Source organism: Lonchura striata, chromosome 10 (assembly GCF_046129695.1).
Source record: "Lonchura striata isolate bLonStr1 chromosome 10, bLonStr1.mat, whole genome shotgun sequence".
Taxonomy (NCBI): Eukaryota; Metazoa; Chordata; class Aves; order Passeriformes; family Estrildidae; genus Lonchura; species Lonchura striata.
Window position 1 is genome coordinate 9650449 of NC_134612.1, and position 18977 is coordinate 9669425.

Consider the following 18977-nt stretch of genomic DNA (forward strand, 5'->3'; position numbering starts at 1 on the left):
TTCCAGACACAGCCGCAGCCGCGGGGAGCGCGCCCGTTCTGCGGAAAACAGCCGAGCCCGGGGGGGGCGCGGAGGCGACCCGGGGCACACCGCTCGGGGCCGCTCCGAGCGCCGGCGGCGCGTCCTGCCCGCGGCCACCGAGTGCCACCGGGCGCCACCGGGCGCCACCGCCGCGGGCGAGCGCGGCGGGGCCGGGCCTGGCCGGGCCGCCGCCCCCCGCGCCAGCAGCGGGCGGCGCGGCGGGACCGGCGGCAGCGGCAGGATGGTGAGCGGGGCGGCGGGGCGGGCCGGGACAGACAGACACACAGGCAGCTCCTGCCGGGGACCGACAGACAGACAGGCAGCTCCTGCTGGGGGCAGATATGCAGACAGCTAGCCCCTGTCATGCACAAACAGCTGCGCCGGGGACAGACGGGCAGCCCCTGCCGGGGACGGACGGACAGACAGACAGACGGGCAGCTCCTGCCGGGGACAGACAGACAGACAGACAGACAGACGGGCAGCCTTTGCCGGGGACGGACAGACAGACAGACAGACAGACGGGCAGCCCCTGCTAGGGATGGACAGACAGACGGGCAGCTCCTGCTAGGGATGGACAGACAGACAGACGAGCAGCTCCTGCCGGGGACAGACAGACAGACAGACAGACGGGCAGCCCCTGCCAGGGATGGACAGACAGACAGACGAGCAGCCCCTGCAGGGGACAGACGGACAGACAGACAGACGGGCAGCCTTTGCCGGGGACGGACAGACAGACAGACGGGCAGCCCCTGCAGGGGACAGACGGACAGACAGCCGGACGGGCAGCCCCTGCCGGGGACGGACAGCCAGCCGGACGGGCAGCCCCTGCCGCTGGCCCAGCGCAGAGCAGGGGCTGAGCCCGGCTGCCCCGCGCCGGGCCGGGCGCTGCCCCGCAGGCTGTGTGACCGCCCCGCGGCGGAGCTGCTGCCCTGCCCGCGCTGCTCGGCCGCTCTCTCGGCGCTCCCCGGTGCTGCCGGTGCGGAGCAGCAGCGCGGCACGGCCGCGTCCCCGCGGCTGCGGCAGCCGGCCGGGGATGCTGTGCCCGCGCCGCAGCGCTCAGGGCACCCCGGCCTGCCCTGCCTCGGTCCTTCCCTCCGAAACACCGCTGCCTGCTTGCTCGCCCGTGCTGAATGCTCGTGAAACGCCGAGGAAAACGCTGCGCTGTTTGCTATATATAATGGCTGTCCAACACTATTACTTTCTCTTTAGGCCGCCAAGCATTATTACTTTTTCTCTTGCAATATAAAATTAGCAGAGGAATCTGAAATATGAAAAGGTGGTGTTTGAAAGATCAGTATATCTTCTCCATGTTCATATATTTGCTTTTGCAGTATGGATTTATAAACATGTGCCTGAAGTCTTTGGTGGTTGAAAAGTATGGTGAAGAAACATGGGAAAAATTAAGGTAATGTGTTCCCCATAAATGTAGTGCATTGAAAGAAGGTGCTCAGCAATTCAGCAGCAGGGGATATAATTTCTTATTGGTAAATGGTAGCTGATGTGTATCTCAAGTACTTATTAGGAGCAACTAAAAGGGCAAAAGCAAGAGTTTCTTGCCTTGTAACACTTCATCCTCTGATACTAATTTGTCCCAATTAATTTGTCACAACAGATAATTAAAGATGACATTTAGTCTTATAGACAAATTTGCAATAGACTTGCTGGCTGACTGTGACAGTATCGAGAAGTAATTACACTGAAAAGATGTCATCTTTAATATAAAGTCAGTTTAATTCCAGTATTCAGAAAAGCAGCTATCATAGGCTCATAGATCTCATTGGAATCCATAGGTTCCAATCCCCCTGCTGTGGGCAGGGAACCTTCCACTAGACCAGATTGCTCAAAGTCCCATTCAATCTGGCCTTGTTATCATCTCTGGTTTTGTCTTGTTTTTATGAGCTGTATGAAATTTCCAAGATACTTAAATGATATTTAGGTGCCAAATAATCCATCCACCATATATTATCATCCATTGAAGCCAATATAGAAAAAATCAGCAGGTTTGGGAAGCCCCAAGAACTTGATATTGTGGCCACAATGAACAACAAACCAGTAGACAAACTAAGACTCCACTTGCTCTAGCACCCCACAGTATGATGCCCTAATCCTTGAAAGATTTTACTGTAATGCCATAATGTGAAATAGCAGAAATGGTGAGGTGGACACCACCATTCAGCCATGATAAAGCAATTTAATGAATTTAAAGCAATTTAATATTATACTTACATCATTAGGTGAAGTAGTGTGTTCCAATATAACACTTGAGGGAGGTTGAGGAGTGCATTCACAGCAAACAGTACTTAAGAAATGTCAGATGGGTCACCCAAGCATGTTGTATTTACAGCACTGCTGAGACAAGAAAATTGTCTTCTCTGTTGTAGGCTGCAGGCTGGAGTCCAGGATTCTTTCTTGACTTTTGAGGTTTACAAAGATGAGATCACAATGCAGCTTGTCGACAAAGCCTGCAAAGTATTAGGTATGTGTTAGCATGCCTCAAAAATGGATCATCCTGGGTCAAGCCTGAGACTGCAGCCCAGGTTTTGTCTCCTGTGCCCTTGAGAATATCTTCCCTATGTTGCAAATTTTCTACCTTCAATCTTAATCCACCTGACAGCATTGCAAGAACTTCCAAACCTTTCTTATTCCTTAAGATATCTTTATTTTTGCCAGGTGTTCCTGCTGACATTGTTCTGAGGGAGTTTGGAAAGTATTTCTTTGAATTCTGTAAGCGCTCAGGCTATGACCACATGCTGAGGACACTGGGTGGAAATCTCTATGAGTTTATAGAGAACCTGGATGCATTGCACAGCTACCTGTCCCTTTCTTACCAGGCAAGTCCAAGTAGTAACTGCTGAGCAGGTATGGATGGACTCTGCCAGAGTTCATAACACAAAGAACAGCATCTCATAGGTGTGAAAAAATAATGAAAAAAAGTCACCAAAGCATGTTCTCTTCTGCTATGTTCTGAAAGAGATTATTCCAAATGTTAGGACAATTTCTAAAAGTTATTGATTTTGACTAGTCCTCAGCATTAGGAATTATTTACTACATTAGCTCTAATGCATAGCAGATTTTTATTCACAGGTGAGAATATTTAATGTTCTGTTTTTCAGCTTATTTATATTACAGTTTATGTTATTAAGGCATGAGATACTTTTGTACAAGTGTAATTTATCAGTTTACTTTTTGAAAAAGTAGACTTTTCCAGAAAAAAGATATCGAGGTTTTGGTTTTGGATTTGTTTGTTTTTTTCTTCAGGAGATGAATGCACCATCTTTTAGAGTAGAAAAGAATGAAGATGGGTCAATGCATTTACATTACTATTCAGACAGAAGAGGTCTGTGCCATATTGTGCCAGGTAATGAGGCTTCATGCAGAGTACAGTTCTGTGCAGTATATATACAGAGTAATCATATATTTGCAGGTGCACTCAGAGTTCAGTATCTTTTTTCAGATGAGGCCTGGCCATGGAATTGAAGCTTGGTAGAGTTCAGTGTGCAGACTCTGAACTCAATATTTCCCTACTGCCTGATCCCTCTTAGCTCCCAGTAAATTTCATCAAAATTTGATGAAATTTTGGATATGAAAACCCAGGCCACGAATGTCCATTCTTGCTGTAGAATTCCCTCCCTTGGAGAAGAATTCAAGTTCATGGTGTGTATTGTGTCTGTTTATTAATTCTCAGTGACTTGTGCTTTTCAAATGACCGTGCAGTAGAAATTCTAGTTCAGTTGAAGACATTCATCCCCCCTGTAGTACATCCAGTCTGTGAAACTACTACTGAATCTCTTATCAGCATTTAGCAGCATCTCCAGAGCTGTGTTTGTACAAGCATTAGAGAGCTACAGGTCTGTAAGAGATTACCATATTCTTTTCTTTCATAAATGATGCTGAACTTAGAAGTTCATCAAAACTTCCCCCTTTGTCAAAACTTATTTGATATTGAAAGCACAGAATTATTTGAAAATGCAGACAGAGCTTTTGATGCCATTTTGATATCCAGTATTTTGCCTAATATCTGACCAGAAATGAGTGAACTGACTGCATGAAAGCGATTTCCTTCCTTTCAAAATACAATATTCTTCAATAACTGAAATAGACTATAGAGCAGAATCTCTTCAGATGCCCTGCACTCTTTGGGTTGATGGGAATTCATATTATGGCTCTATGGCTACCTGAACACATTCTTCAGCTATCCCGCTGAGCTGCTCCTGGTTGAAAATCAGCATTTGTCCTCAGCCAAGGCAAAAGCAGCAGTAACTTTGAAGCTGACCTCCTCTGAGCATATTCTCATCATGGCAGCTGTAGCAAGGATGACATGTGCTGCTTTCTTCTTCCAGAGTTCTCTGGGAAAGTGATTTCTGCAACAGTGAAATTCCACTGTGGGCTCTCTAAAAAGGGAATTGAAAAGGTTTTGTTCTTGGTACCTTGTCTTTTGTTTCCCCTTCAGGAATCATCGGTGCAGCAGCCCTGGATTTTTTTAACATTGAGATTTCAATGAAAATAGTCAATCAAACAGAAGAAGAAGAAAGAACTGGGAAAAAAGAACATATTGTTTTTCTCGTCACTCAAAACCCTCTATTTCCATGCAAGGAAAGAAATGAATTTTCTTCCTCATCTCAATGTCTTGTTGACACTGAAAAACAAATTGAGAACCAACTGAATAAAGAGGTATTTTAATATTCATTACCACCACATTACTAAAATATATTTAAAATAAAAGCACCCTTGAATTTCCTTTTGGATTTATTTCAACAGGACCTTGAAAAAGTCAAGAATGCAAATGGAGACAGAGGAAACTCTGTTTGTCCTGTTAAGAAAAGTCACTGGAAAACATTAAGAGGAATAATCACATTAGGAAAAGGTGAGAGATCATTCAGAGGGAGCTTGTCATCATTTCTGAGTCTCTTCAGCTGGAAAGTCAGTAAGCCTCCCTATCCCCACCCACCCATCCATTTTGCAGTTATCATTTATATTTCCTCCGCAACTTTTCAAAATGTTTCTGGTTAAGTTTTGTTCAGTTTGACATTGATGATCAGAAAAATTGAAGATAATAAGCATGCTTAGTAATGACAGATGCTTAAGTGGAATATGACCTGTCACTTTTGTCTCTTAAACAGGGCTTTCATCTGAAAAGTGTTCTTCTATAAAATGCCACTGTGTGGTGAATTTGATTCTTCATTCTCATGTCACTTGGTTTAAGGTGCTGAATTTAAAAGTGTGTGTTTCAACTTGGTAGATACTACTCCTTTCCAAAATTATCAACTGCAGTAAATTTTGAAAGCCAAATTACATCCTCCACTACCAAAAGTCTACTGCTAATCTTGTAATCTCTGTTCTTACCTTTATGTATTAGTTGTTTATATATGTTTATAAAATGGAAGGGATTTTTCAGTTAGGATCTTTTGATTCCCCAAAAGGAATGAGAATCTAGGTCAGTATTGCCAAGATGACTGCATTCTGGGATGAGAGAAAAATTGAACCTGGTATCACCTCATACAGCATTGCATGCATTACAAGGGCAGATATACTAAGTAAGAAATTAATATATATTCAAAATAAAATTTTAGACTAGCACTATTACTAAAAAAAAAAAAAAAATCTTTAGTGATAGGTGTGAGTTATCAAGAGGCAGACTTTGATAAATTAAAAACCCACACTAAGTTCCCCTGAAGCAGTAAGAGGTCTAAAAGCTAGGTTCTAAGTTTGCAATATTTTGCACCAATCTCCTGAGTGATTTGGACATTTGTTCTCAGCAGAATTTACTGGACTAACTATCATAACCACCTTCAGGGGGAAAGACATCACTGGAAGTTATAATCTTTTTGATTCTGGTGGGTTACAGGAATCCAAGTTTATGCCATGAAGATCAGATTTTGGGTGCTTCATTCAAAAGTTGAGCTTTTTTGATATTTTATCCATTCTATTCCTTTTACAAAAATATCTGCTAGTAACCACAAACTACTCTAGATTTGTGACCATTTTGCAAAAAAATCTCAGGGTAAGTAAAATAGAAACCAAACAGTAATCCTGTCTCGGAGACTAAAACCCAGATCACACAGGTTTTTGGTTTTTTTTCTTAGTGTTCTTTAGTAGCTGGCAAAGTGTATTTAATCCATTTCTGTGCACATTTTTGTGGGATGTGCCTGTGTTATATTGCTATGACATCTGCAGATTCACAGAGAAGTAACATCTACAGTTGTTCATCTAATCTTATTTTTTCAACATATTTTCAGACATCTAGTGCTCAGTGTTTTTTGTGTGCTTAAGTTTTAAACACTCAGCCAATTCAGATTAGTTGCTGATTGGCTGTGGATTACACTGCAGAGCATTTAGCACAGATGTGTGCACATTTCTGGGCACACACACAGTTTGCTTTGTCTTCACTCACTATGATACAGGGTCCTGTCTCACTGAGTGATAAAAAGTCATGCTGATTGGTTTTATGAAGTGCAGCCTGATTTAAAACTACACATTTATCTCGCCACAGGTAAGCTCCTGAGAGGATTTGATCCTGTTTATCCCAAGAGCCTCTGGATTGACACAAAAACATTTTGCAATGGACTTCCTTTTCATATGGTTTTTGACAAAGAGGTAGGACAAGTGTGTGGTCAGGGCCCTTAGTTTGCATAAACCTCAGAGGAATTTCCCTTTGTTTTGGCTGTCCTACAGTTGTCTGCTGCAGGTGCTCTGTGTGTGAGTACAGAGTGTGCAGAGTACACTCACTTACAGCATTTGCAGAAATACTCTGTACAGAGACATGCTCTCTATCACTGCAGATAGGAATCTCCTTTGAATTCATTGAGTTTCCCATGTCTGAAACATCTGCAGATATGCCAGCAAGGTTTATTGCAGCAGTCTTATCTGTTACCAAATAGCGAGCAGAATTTTTCAAGGTTTCTGGTCACCTTCCTGTCCCTGGATATACCAGAGACATGTCCCACCCTTTAAACTGCCTTTGCATTTACAGTTTCCTGCTCTCCCAGTTTCTAATCCATCCCAAGGCTTTGAGGGCTTTGCTGGCAGCTGAGGCTCCATGTGCTTCCTGAGCCTCCTCCTACATGCTTCTGCTGGGAAAGCATCAGGCAGCATGCAGCCCCACTGGGACCCAAAAATCTCTTTACCTCCTGGGGCAGGATTGAGTCTCCTCTCCTGTGCACACACCTCTGCAGCCCCTGGGCAGGGCTGCCCTCTGGCTGGCTCCCAGCTTGCCTGGGTTCCCACCAAGCTGCAGATCCTCATGCTCTGAACCCTGTGGAGAGAATATTGGCTTAAGACAGGAGCAAAGAAAGGAGAAGCTGAGGATGGGACAGCAGAAGAACACTGAATACATTCCCCTCAGGGAACATGTTTTGGTATTGTGCTGATCGAGATTCCAGAGCATATAATCTGCTTCATGCCACTGCCCACATCAGCCAAAGTAAACCTTTCAAGAAGACCAGTATGCTTAATTTAATAAAATTACTAGTGTGCAAAGAAGAAAACTACAACACCCATTACTGGTAGCCAGGACAGATCTTCAATAACCAATGACAAGCAGAGAAAAATGTTTCTGTAGAATTTAAGAGCTCATGTAGGGTCAGCAGAGTAAAGGAAAATGACTAAACCATTACACTTCATTAAGAGAAAGTAACCCATGGCATCTATTAGAAAATTAATATTTGCCAAGGCATTTTATGCCACAGTTATTTTCATTTTGGAACACAAGACACTCTGGTATCTCAGATTTTCCCCTGTAAGGCTGTTTGTTTGTGAGGCCTACACAAATGCAAGTAGGGATAATAGCAGGTAGTTTTGGGGGTTTTTCACAATTGACAGGAAGGAACATTTTACTAACAACATTCCTTTCTTGGGGCTCTGTCTTGCTATGAAGAGCATGCATTTTGGGCTATGTAGAAATACTCTGACAAGGTAGAAACTTTGCTCAGAAATAAGCCATGTGCTCTAGAAGGGCTAAGTGTGTGGAAATGTATGAACAGTTGCTTGGTCTGAACTCAAAGGGACTCGAATTATAACATTGGTCCATATTTTCTTTTTAAGCTCAAAGTGAAGCAAGCTGGGGTGAGCATTCAAAAGATTGTACCTGGGCTTCAGACCATGGGCATCTGCTTGGATCAGTATTTCAGGATCGTTCACCCAGAAGTACCCTTCACCATCGCCAGCATTCAGAAATTCATCAACAGCCAATTTGTTTTCCAGACTAGGAGAGAGATGATGCCTGAGTCATGGAGAGAACGGCCAATGCTGGAGCTAAGAGGTACTTTAGTGTTTTCAATAGCATAAGTGCTCATTTTAAATCAGGAATTACTCTGAGGTGCACTCCTGACCTCACTCAAGTCCTGTTAACAGCCTTTGGGCAGTGAGGAGATTAGATGATTCTGTTTAGAGAAGCAGTAGATGCTTGTCCACAAGTTGTGCTATCACCTCTCCAGATTTTGAAGGCTTTTGGCCAGAAGCAACAACTCTGTTCATATTTGAAAGGCTTAGAAATATGGTGATTTTCTGATGCTGCAAAACCCACATGTGAATACATATTTTGTTTTTAATTTATGCCTTTGAGGGGAGTTATTTGCTACTGGCTGGGTTTCCAATGTGATTAAAAATAGATTCGTTCTCTGTGCTTTTATTTTTTCTAGCACATTTTCAGGTTCTAATTTCTGTCTTCACACACCCCCCCCAAAGCCACGTAAGAGAGTTTATCAGCTAAAATTATCTCAGCAAAAAAGATACTGTATTTGCTTTATTTTTACTGAGAGGACTGAATGTGGGATGATCCTCTGCTTGGTGTAATTAACTGTAATGGCATTTAGTTTAATTGTTATGTGACTTCAGTTTTTCCTTTCTGAACTATGTAATGTGACCTAATTTTTTTGTGTCTCCTTTCACCTTTATGTAAGGATTGTCAAATCTTGTTTTCCAGAGATTCAGAAAAAAAGCATTTAGGGACAATCTTGAAAAAAGTATGCTACCAAAGCAAGGAACTTTGAGCAGTCATGGGTACAATTGTACTTTCTTTTATGCTCTAGGGGTTAGTTCACATGTATTTCTGATGTTTCAATCCTCTGAGTTTTAAAGCTGCTCATCCAGTAGTCCTGGTGAAGAAGTGAGGGAGAAGGAAAAAAAATAGGAATTCCTAGATTGTTGTTTAGAAAACAATCATATGTAGTAGTAATAGTAGTAGTAGTAGTAGTAGTAGTAGTAGTAATAATAATAATAATAATAATAATGATAATAATAACAACACATCAACCAAACCAAAAAAACTATATTCCCCACCAAAAATCCCTTTTACCTTTATTTTTGTTACTGCTTATTTAGATTATGATAGTAACTGAAAGCTCCAATTTCCAGGGAGGAAAGTGCCATTGACTTTACTGGGACACAAACTATGCACTGTGAAATGAAACTTCAACTGTTTTGATTAATCACTGAGTCTCAGTTCCCCTGTGCATGATTCTGACTGGCTGGCTTTGGGAACAGCCCAAGAACTAGGAGGAGAGGAAGGGAAAATGCAGAGAGGAGCAGAAAGGAGAGATGTGAGCAATAGAGTTCCTCATGAGGAGGAGGGACTTGAATCCTAGTTGGGCTCTGCCCAGCACCTGCAATGACATGTTCCAAAATTTTGTTATTGGCTCCTCTGAACAAGTTCACCTCGAATTCCTGGGAAATAAATGCCTGTGATCATCCAGGCCCTACAGAAACCCATCGACCTTAGAACTCATCCCCTAAAATTAACACCAGTAATGCTGAGCAGACTGCTGAAAAGCCTTGCTGACACTTGTCCCACCCAGGCCAGATGATGTGGATGGAGTCCCTGCAGTGCATGCTCTACCTCTGCTCGCCCCTGCTCCGCACGCTGCACGAGCTGGAGGAGCGGCAGATGCACATCGCGGACATCGCCCCTCACGACGTCACCAGGGATTTGATCCTCCTCAATCAGCAGCGACTGGCAGAGATGGAGCTCTCCAGCCAGCTGGAGAGGAAGAAGGAAGAGCTGCGGATCCTGTCGAAGCACCTGGAGGAGGAGAAGAAGAAGACTGAAGCTCTGCTCTACGCCATGCTTCCCCAGCACGTGGCCAACCAGCTGAAAGAGGGGAAGCGAGTTGAGGCAGGTGAATGAACAGGATGCATTTGGGATGTGGGATTTGTGCAACAGGGGGTGGTGATAGAGAGATTGGGGTGCTGACACAGCCCCTTTGCACTGCCCTGGAGTCCATCCTCTACTTGGTGACATCCATCATAGGAGGATGATCACAGACCCTTAATTTTGCTGGTAATAATAATTAGGCTATTCTTTCAAAGAAGCTTTGGAAGCTCTTTGCCAAAATTGTTCCTTAGATGGTGAAAAGTGGTAGTAGCTGCCCATTCAGTGAACAAAATTCAGTGTTTCAGCAGTAATCTGAGATTTTGGTTTTAACATGGGTATACAGGAAAATGAGGCCTCAGAAGTGAAGGGAATAAACCAAGTGGTCTTTGCTAAAAAATTCTCCTAGTATCTCTATGCTATTTATAAATGTAGGATCATGATGATTCCCACTGTTATTAAGAGTAGCAATAATATGCTTAAATTCCTATTAATAAGTACATATATGAAATTGGGGATAACGAGTTAAGTATTTCCTGTATATGGTGCATTCAGATGTTTGGGTTGTTTGAGATGTGCAATTATTCCTGTATTGATACACTCTTATACTGACACCTCTCCTTCATCTCAGCACCTGTGTGTCATTATTACAATCACACACAGAGAGGCCATAGAATGATCTTTCCAAACAAGTCCCAAACAGATACTGTGATTGTCCAGCCATTAGAAATACCACTGCTCTTTCTGCCCACAGGGGAGTTCAAGGAGTGCACTATATTGTTCAGTGATGTGGTGACCTTTACCAATATTTGTGCCCAGTGTGAGCCAATTCAGATAGTTCTCATGTTAAATTCAATGTACCTGAGATTTGACAGACTGACCACAGTGCATGATGTGTACAAGGTAGGTACTGATCAAAAAAAGGCTGCAGAAATTTTTGCTGGGTTTTTTGTTGTTGTTGTTGTTTGTTGTTTGTTCGGGTTTTTGTTTGTTTTGGTTTTAAGTGTACTTAAATCCTCTCCACCACAGCATCATTGTTGGTTAAACCATAAAATATTACCCATTTGTAGTGGCCACACAACCTGAAAAACAGGGAGAAGTGGACATTATTGGACAGGAACACAACTTCTATCATAGCCTAAAGTCTCTTTCCACAATGCTAATGCCAGAATGGCTCTTCTTTCATATATCTATCTCTCCCTTCTTTCTCAAATGTCTACCCAATATAAATAATTTGCCTAGTTCTTTTATTTGAACCTCTTCTAAATAGGTCACTTTGTCATTGTCTCTTTTGGTGGGAAATAGCATTATAGACAATACCCAGACAATAGCTAGACTTCTGTTTCAAGGAGACCTTCAGCAATGGTATCATCTCCTGCTAAACCCCACAGAGCATCAATTAGACCTAGACTGTACATGTGGTCTCCAAACTATGCTGGAAAGATCAGAGCCCTGGCTGGCCTATAACAATAGTGTTACTAACATTTCAGAGGTACCAGAGTTGATGTGCTGAAGAACAGTTCCTAAGTTTCTGTCTGTCCTCAGCCCATTAAATATTTAGGAAGGCAGAAATAGTAAAGGATGAAATCCAAATCTCATTTATTCTTTGCTCAGGCAAGGCTTGCAGTTCATCCCACAATAAATTGTACTGGGAAATCAGAAGTGTTTCTTCCTTGGCAAGGAATCTGTGTTCAATAATTGAAGAATCCAGGATGTGGCCCACAGATTTCAGGATGAATTAGCATCATATTCCATCTAAATCATCCATCATAAGTAAATGATCTGTCACTATAATAATCTCCTTTTGAAGCCTGCATATAACTCCTATTAATTTTGAAGGAAGTTACTGGGGTACCGAGAGCAAGGATGAGATTACTATTGCAAGGAATTGGGAAAGCAATGAAATAGTGACATTGATCAAAGAAACTTGGCCCAAGCTTATAAACATCTGAAGTTATGAATACATCTTGTTAAATTAAATCTTCTACTATGCCTGAAAAATAATTAGGGTATCTATTTGCATTAGTAGCTTTTTACAGTTGTTTTTAATTTGTTACAGAAAATTTCTGGCATCACTGTGGGTTTGGCTGTCTGATAGAAAGCATGGACAGGAACACATTCTTTGAGATTGAAGTGCAGGACTGTTTTAAGTCGTGTTAATGAATAAACCCAAATATTAAATTATGTTTCTACTCTCCTGTTGGTGTTAATTTTTAAGAAAGCCAATTAGTCTTATCTAAAAGGTTTCTTTTTTTACTGATAATAAATGGGCCAGTGAAACCTCATAAGTGCAGTTTTAAAAATTTCATTGTCATGTAACATGATTTTGCAGTGAATTTTGAACATTTAAGGAGTCTCTGTTTCAAGCAGGTCTGTTCTATTCCCAGGAAAATTTCTGGCATGAAAACAAAATGCAAAGTATTTCTCAGGTACTTTAGCATGCATTTCAAGGAGACTGGATGCCTGAAGGAGGATGAACCCTTCAGCATTTGTTTCACAGGCTGCAGCTGTTGTGGGAAAACAGCTGGTTGTAGGGAAGGATGCTCCCAAAATGTTTAGCTCACCCTCTGTTCTGTGAGATCCTTGAGACTGGAGGTTCCTTAATTTTGTGTGAACCCCTTAATCATAATAAACAGTGGATGGGCTCCCTTGCTTTATTGTGACTTTAAAAAAAATAAATCTCTCTCAAACAAGAAATATGCTTTTAGCACCAGTTGTGAATTAGAGCTAATTAACAGCACTCATCTATCAGGTAACTTCCTGACTCAGGAGACTGTGCTTATACCCGGATCTGCCCTGGGTAAGAGGAAGGCAAACAGTCTGACACTTGCACAGCCCTTTCTCCTTAGGGTCTCTCACAATCATATCTAAAGTGGGTCAAGTGAGCAGGGACAGAACGCGATGAAATTTTTAGTGTGAAGTTAAGGAAAGGATCTCCATCTCAAGGAAACTCATGTGTGTTAAAGCTTTTCAGTGACTGGAAGCATCTTTTAAGAGAAAGGAGCAGTTGATGCAGATGAGAAGAGCCCTGAAGAGCAAAACACTAACCTGAGTGAGATGCATCTGGCATGCTCATGTGCTTGTCCCTCTCAATTAAAGGTGGAGACGATTGGAGATGCCTACATGGTGGTAGGGGGGGTCCCTGTGCCTGTACCCACTCATGCAGAGAGAGTTGCTAATTTTGCCTTGGGCATGATAATGGCAGCCAAAGGAGTACAGAACCCAGTTTCTGGAAATCCTATCCAAGTAAGTTAACACAAAAGTGCATGTGTGTCTGTCTGCTTCTTGTGCCGAGATTCTGATTAATGTATTGCAGCAGCACCTCAAAAAGCTGCTCTGGCTCCTCTTTGGCTTTGTTAAATGTTAAATAACAAGTGACATTTCTGGGGGGTGTTTTATCTTTGTAAAGATTCGAGTTGGGATCCATACAGGTCCTGTCCTGGCGGGGGTTGTTGGAGAAAAGATGCCTCGTTACTGCCTGTTTGGAGACACGGTGAATATCGCCTCCCGCATGGAGAGCCACGGCGTCCCCAGCAAAATCCACCTCAGCTCCAGTGCCTACCAGTGAGTCACTCTGAGGGGAACCTCACCTGCTAAAATCCAGCCTTGGCAGCTGCACCTTTCAGTGTAGATGGTGCTTAGTCACTCATTTAAGCAGCTTGTAAGGGGAAGTCACTGCTTGTAAAGAATCTTATTTTTTCCTAATTATTCCAAACGTACTTATATATAGAAGCAGAGGTTTGAGAGTCTCCATCCTAGAGAGCAAAAATATTTAAAAAATGGTGATAACTTATTTGGAAATACTGATAAATTAATGTAGTGCTAGAAAGACAGAACATTTAGAACATTTAATAACAAAAGGCTTAAAATCTCTCTGAGTACCATAATTTTTAGCGAAACAGTTTCATTTACACTTACTAAGGATTAACTGCATAAACAGCTATCCTCTTCATGCTGTAATTTACTTTCCAGAAACTCACGTTAGTAAAAAATTAATACTTCATTTCCAAGAACTTTATGTATGCATAAAATGTGTATACAAGAATGGAAGCAAAGACAAACTACAAAGGAAGGAGTACAACAACATTGTCTGGGCACATAGGAATGATGTTGGGAAAATGAGAACTCAGCTGGCATTGAAATGGGAAACAAAGTTCAAAGGCAGTCAGAGGAGCTCTGGAATGTTAGAATATAAATAGAAACATGGACCTGCTGTGGCAGGTGATTTAGTGACAGTGCCCTGAAGAAAGGCTGAGTTACTCAAGGCCTGTCTTGCTTTGGGCTTCACTGGCGAGATCTTCAAGGTCCCTGCACCGAGAGTCAGGGTTCAAGGAGTAGGTGAACTACGAGTACTGGAAGAGGATCAGAGCAGGGGTCTTTTGAGACATCTCCATCTACAGAAATGCATAGGAGCAGAAGGGTAATGAGGTAATGGGAGCTGGGTGATGGCACTGCAGAGCTGCTGGCTGTCAGCTCTGGCAGGCCATGACTGTCAGCACTGCAGCAGCTGAAGAAAGCTACAGCTGTATGGAAAAATGGCAAGGGTGACACGGTGAAACTGCAGGCTGATCAGCCTCATGTCAATCCCAGAGAAAATCAAATGGCCATTTCTGGACACATGAAAAAGGCAATTGGGAATAGCAAGTCTGGATGTAAAATAAATTAGTCAGTCATGCTTGACGGACCTGATTGCCTTCTCTGATGAAATGACTGGGGATAATTCTGTCTAGCTGATATTGGCTGCCTCAGTTCTTAATTTCTATTTACTGGTAAATAAGAACTCTCCACCCTACTGAAGTATTTGACTATGTGATTCAGTAATTTTTGATCAGGCTGTACGTGTAATGCTGTGAAAGCACAGTAGGCTTGAATAAACAGTTGAAACAAATCCTCAGTTTTTCACAAATTGAGACTCTTTTTCCCAGACTGTTGTGATTTGATCACTCAGCTCTTTTAAAACATCAGTGTCATTTTTACTTGTGTTGAATTTTCATGTGCCATTTTGCTTCTGATACTTTAGGTGCCTAAAATACAAGAATTTTGAGATTACTGAAAGAGGAGAAATAGAAGTAAAAGGCAAAGGGAAAATGCACACGTACTTCCTCATTAGAAATAAATCTGCAACTGAGAATGAGATTATGGGAAGGCCAATGAAAGATTTAGATTCTGGCCATGAATCAGTTCACTCCTTTCCAGAATGCAAGACTGAAACTGTACCAAGTTCTCATCAGCCAGGTACAGTCAACTCTACACGTATTTTCCTCCTTGAACAAATGAACATTATTACAATCCAATTAAACGTCCTTTTGTGTTTTTCTTTCAGCTACTCAGACTCAGCAAAAGAAGGACCAGATCCCAACTATTGCAATGAAGTATGTTGATGGCCCCACAGATGCACAAAACAGCCTCAAAAGAAGAAACCAGATGAAAGCTGGAGATTTAACAGGTAGCTATTTAGTTACATCTCACAAAGACCACAGAACTAGGAAGTAACTGAGGCTTAATCTTGCAACTTCTTTTTATTAATCTTCTAAATAACCATAGTTTTGTTAAGCCAGAAATTCATGCCAATGTTACCCTTCTGCATAATCTATAGGGCCAGACAAATTTCACCTTTGGAGCAATCCCAGGTGTTGGTTTGCACTAGTGAGAAAGAAGCTGACAGAGCTGTCAAACCCCAGAGCCCTTCTGGGAGGGCAAATAGAATGGATAAACAGACAGCTTTTCACAGGGACAGAGCCATGAACTGTTCATGTACACATCTTTTCCTAGGAAAGATGTAGTTATGGGGGAGCCTTACCAACTCAAGAGAGGCCTCCTGCCTGCTGCAGGAGTCAGAAGGATTTATTGCAATGCTCATGTTCTGTGACCAAAGTTAATTTCCTTTGAAGTAGCTGATACTCAGATAACAGATTTGATGCCATAACAACATAATCTAATGTAGCAAGTCTTGTAGTTCTATTTATGTGTTTTGTGGATTTTAAACAGACTAAATATGTTGTCACTGATTACTAGAAAATATTTTACTGCCTTTCCTCCCACCTGCTTAGATGTGGTGGTTAATCTAGTATGTGGTGTGCTGTCAAACAGAAACCTCTCTGGTCTTAAAAACTCACAGTGCAGGAGTGTTTCCTTTCAGGCCAAACTTGTGATTCCAAAAGTGATGGGAGTCTCCATGGCAACCAGCATGCAGATGATGGTCCTCGTCCTCCAAACCAGGGAAGAGTCAAACCTGCTGCTGAAGAGCCACAGAACAGAAATGTTCGCTCTAATTTTTGCACTTTACTCTAAGTTTCTTACTTTTACATTAAACGGATAAATTTTATTATGATTTTGTGCATTTTGCTGTTATGGGACTGATTTTGTATATGAGTATCACATGATTTTGTAAAAAAAAAAAAAAGAAAAAAAGACATTTCATCACAGGTTTCAGTAAAAATAAAACAGTGGAGGAAATGTTTTTAATCCATCTACATGGGCCATATAATACTCCCAGTAGAGAAAGAAACCCTAGAAGGATGCTTTAAAGATGCATTATTGCATGCTATAGATGAGGATTTTCAGCCTTTGCCACATCCTTGTATAAAAATCATGTGTTGGTATCTGATGCAGCAATCGAGAAAGAGGTGACTCATCCAGCTAGAAATATTCCTACTCAAATGAGCATTTGCCATAAAAGAAACATTCCCTGAAGTGACCATCTGTCTTGACTCCAGCACAGCCAACAACTTCCCCATGTAAGGTTAGCAGCATTCCACCTATGTTTTAACTGCAATAACAGCCTAATTTCTTAACTAATCTTTGGTTGGGTATTATGAAGTACAAGTGCAGAATAGATCTAAAATAACCTGTATTTTTGCATTCTGAAGAGAGAAAAATGTGTACTTGATAGCAGCCAACAGTAAAAAAGCACCTGTGGTCTCTGAACCAGCCATACGTACTGTGCATAGAAGAACATGGAAATGGTAGAGTTACAAAGCATTATATTTGTCACAACACTGAAGGACTGTTCAAGGCCTACAGCCTATTTGAAACCTTCAGATGAGTTTCAAGTTTCTCATTTTTTTCACCCCAGCTACACAAAAAAACCAAAACATTCGGGTCTGCAGAAGGAGACTGTCAGTGCTGGAATTAATGCTGCTTGCATAATTGAAAACAACAGCATTACTTGGGATCAGAGGCTGCTTAAACTGAAATACTTCCATGCTGGTATATTCTTAGATTATTCCTGATCAGAAATGGGAGAGAAAATTCGAAGCTCATTTGCCAGAGATTTCAGAGAGAGGAGCAAAAATACAATGGATAGTAAGGTTATAGACAACTTGGTGCATCATAAATTGTGCTCTCACTCCTATAAATGGAGCTTGGAATAGGTGGATGACTTTGACAGAAGATGTGCCCTGCACACTGATTTATTACCTTTGGCTGTGGATTCATTGACTAAGGATGCAGGCATGAGACCAATGTGAGCTCTGGGCAAGAACTCACTGGAGAAGGTGATATTGTTACTCCTCTGTGACAGTCTGGAGCATCATATTTCCACCTCTGTGTCTGCAGCAAGAGTGAGGCTCTTTAAACACCAGACAGAGAGCTAAGACTGATGAAAGGCATCTCCTCTTTATAGTATAGCCAGATGAAATTTCACCTGGTTAGATTTTTTTTTTTTTCAAATCTCTGAGACAGGAGCTCAGCAGCTCAGTCTACAGGAACAATTAGTGCAATTAGAGCAGCAGAGGAGGATGCACAGAGTGAAGCATCAGTGCTGTTCTCCACTAAAGAGGTGTTCCAGGGGTTTGCCAGGTGTAGTCCCATGCAATGAGCACCTGTTAGCTTTTGGAGCACCTCATGAGCACATGCTCTGGCTTAGCTTATCCAGAAGAGATCCATTTAACACTTGCTTTGCTTAAACCTGCCCTTCTTGCTCTGAGCAATCTATGGGTGTTTAATATTGGAATGTTTTAATTGCCAGTAAGTGCTCCATGGTAAGTTTCTTCATGCTGTGCTGTGGTAAAAATGGTGTGCTCAGTGGTTTCTCTGTGGCATCTGCTACAATCTGGTTCTCCTGGAGGTGCAGAGCTCGGTCAAATCTGCTCAACTGCTTCTAAAAATTAATGTGCCTGTGCATCCTCATGTGTTCTTAAATCTGTAGGGACTTCTAAAGACTGCAAAAATATAATTCAGAAATAAATCTTTTCATTAACATACCAACTGTCATTTGTCAGTGATTACTTTGATTCCTGTCCCTCTTTTCCCTTCCACATTTTCTATTCTCCTTTTGCTCTGGGCCTACAGAAGTGCTCAGTCTTTGTGTCAGTCACATATCTACAGTAAATGGACACAAAAAGGGTGGAGAAGAGAATTCCCACCACTGCCTCATGGAAGCTGAGACTTAAAAAAATTAAAAGTTGAGACTTTTGAAAGCTTTCTGAAACATATGGATTCCCAAATCCCATTAAATCTGGTGTTAAAACCTTAACTGTAAAAGTTTGGGTACCTTAAAGGTCCCAGGGCCAGATTTTTCAAAGACTTTTGTTACTTTTCTGACGGAAAATAACTGGATTTAGGTGCTTAATTGAACACATATGCAGTGTTTAATTCCCACAAATGAAGCTTTCCTTAAAACATTAATAAAACCTTCTCTGTAAAGCCTTCTAAAATGGGCTCTTTAGTAAACTTTCCATACTGGAACCTCATTTGCATTAATTCATTACTTCTGACATTACAATGCAATTCTATATAGATCCAGGCTGAACATAAAAATACACAAATAAAATAGCAGTGAAATTGAAATTATTACTTCAATGGTGAGAATACATTAAAACTGCACTTGAATATAAAAAACTATGGTGAAATTCAAAATGAAAAAAACCCA

The 18977-nt window shown here is 41.7% G+C and overlaps 1 protein-coding gene across 2 annotated transcripts; it reads left to right on the forward strand.

The window, feature by feature from the left end:
* The first annotated feature begins 223 nt into the window (after positions 1–223).
* LOC110483639 (guanylate cyclase soluble subunit beta-2) lies at positions 224–18313 on the forward strand. Of its 2 annotated transcripts, XM_021553654.2 has the most exons (16): positions 224–265; positions 1353–1426; positions 2403–2497; positions 2692–2852; positions 3280–3379; positions 4472–4692; positions 4780–4885; positions 6512–6615; positions 8062–8278; positions 9813–10133; positions 10860–11008; positions 13205–13351; positions 13515–13669; positions 15126–15340; positions 15429–15551; positions 16245–18313. In XM_021553654.2, exons 1-16 carry the CDS (start codon positions 263–265, stop codon positions 16394–16396), a joined length of 2343 nt encoding a protein of 780 aa, XP_021409329.1. In that variant the 5' UTR covers positions 224–262; the 3' UTR covers positions 16397–18313. The 2 variants fall into 2 exon arrangements, with proteins under 2 accessions (XP_021409329.1, XP_021409328.1); XM_021553653.2 differs by lacking the exon at positions 224–265 and having other exon boundaries at positions 1112–1426.
* The last annotated feature ends 664 nt before the right edge of the window (positions 18314–18977 follow it).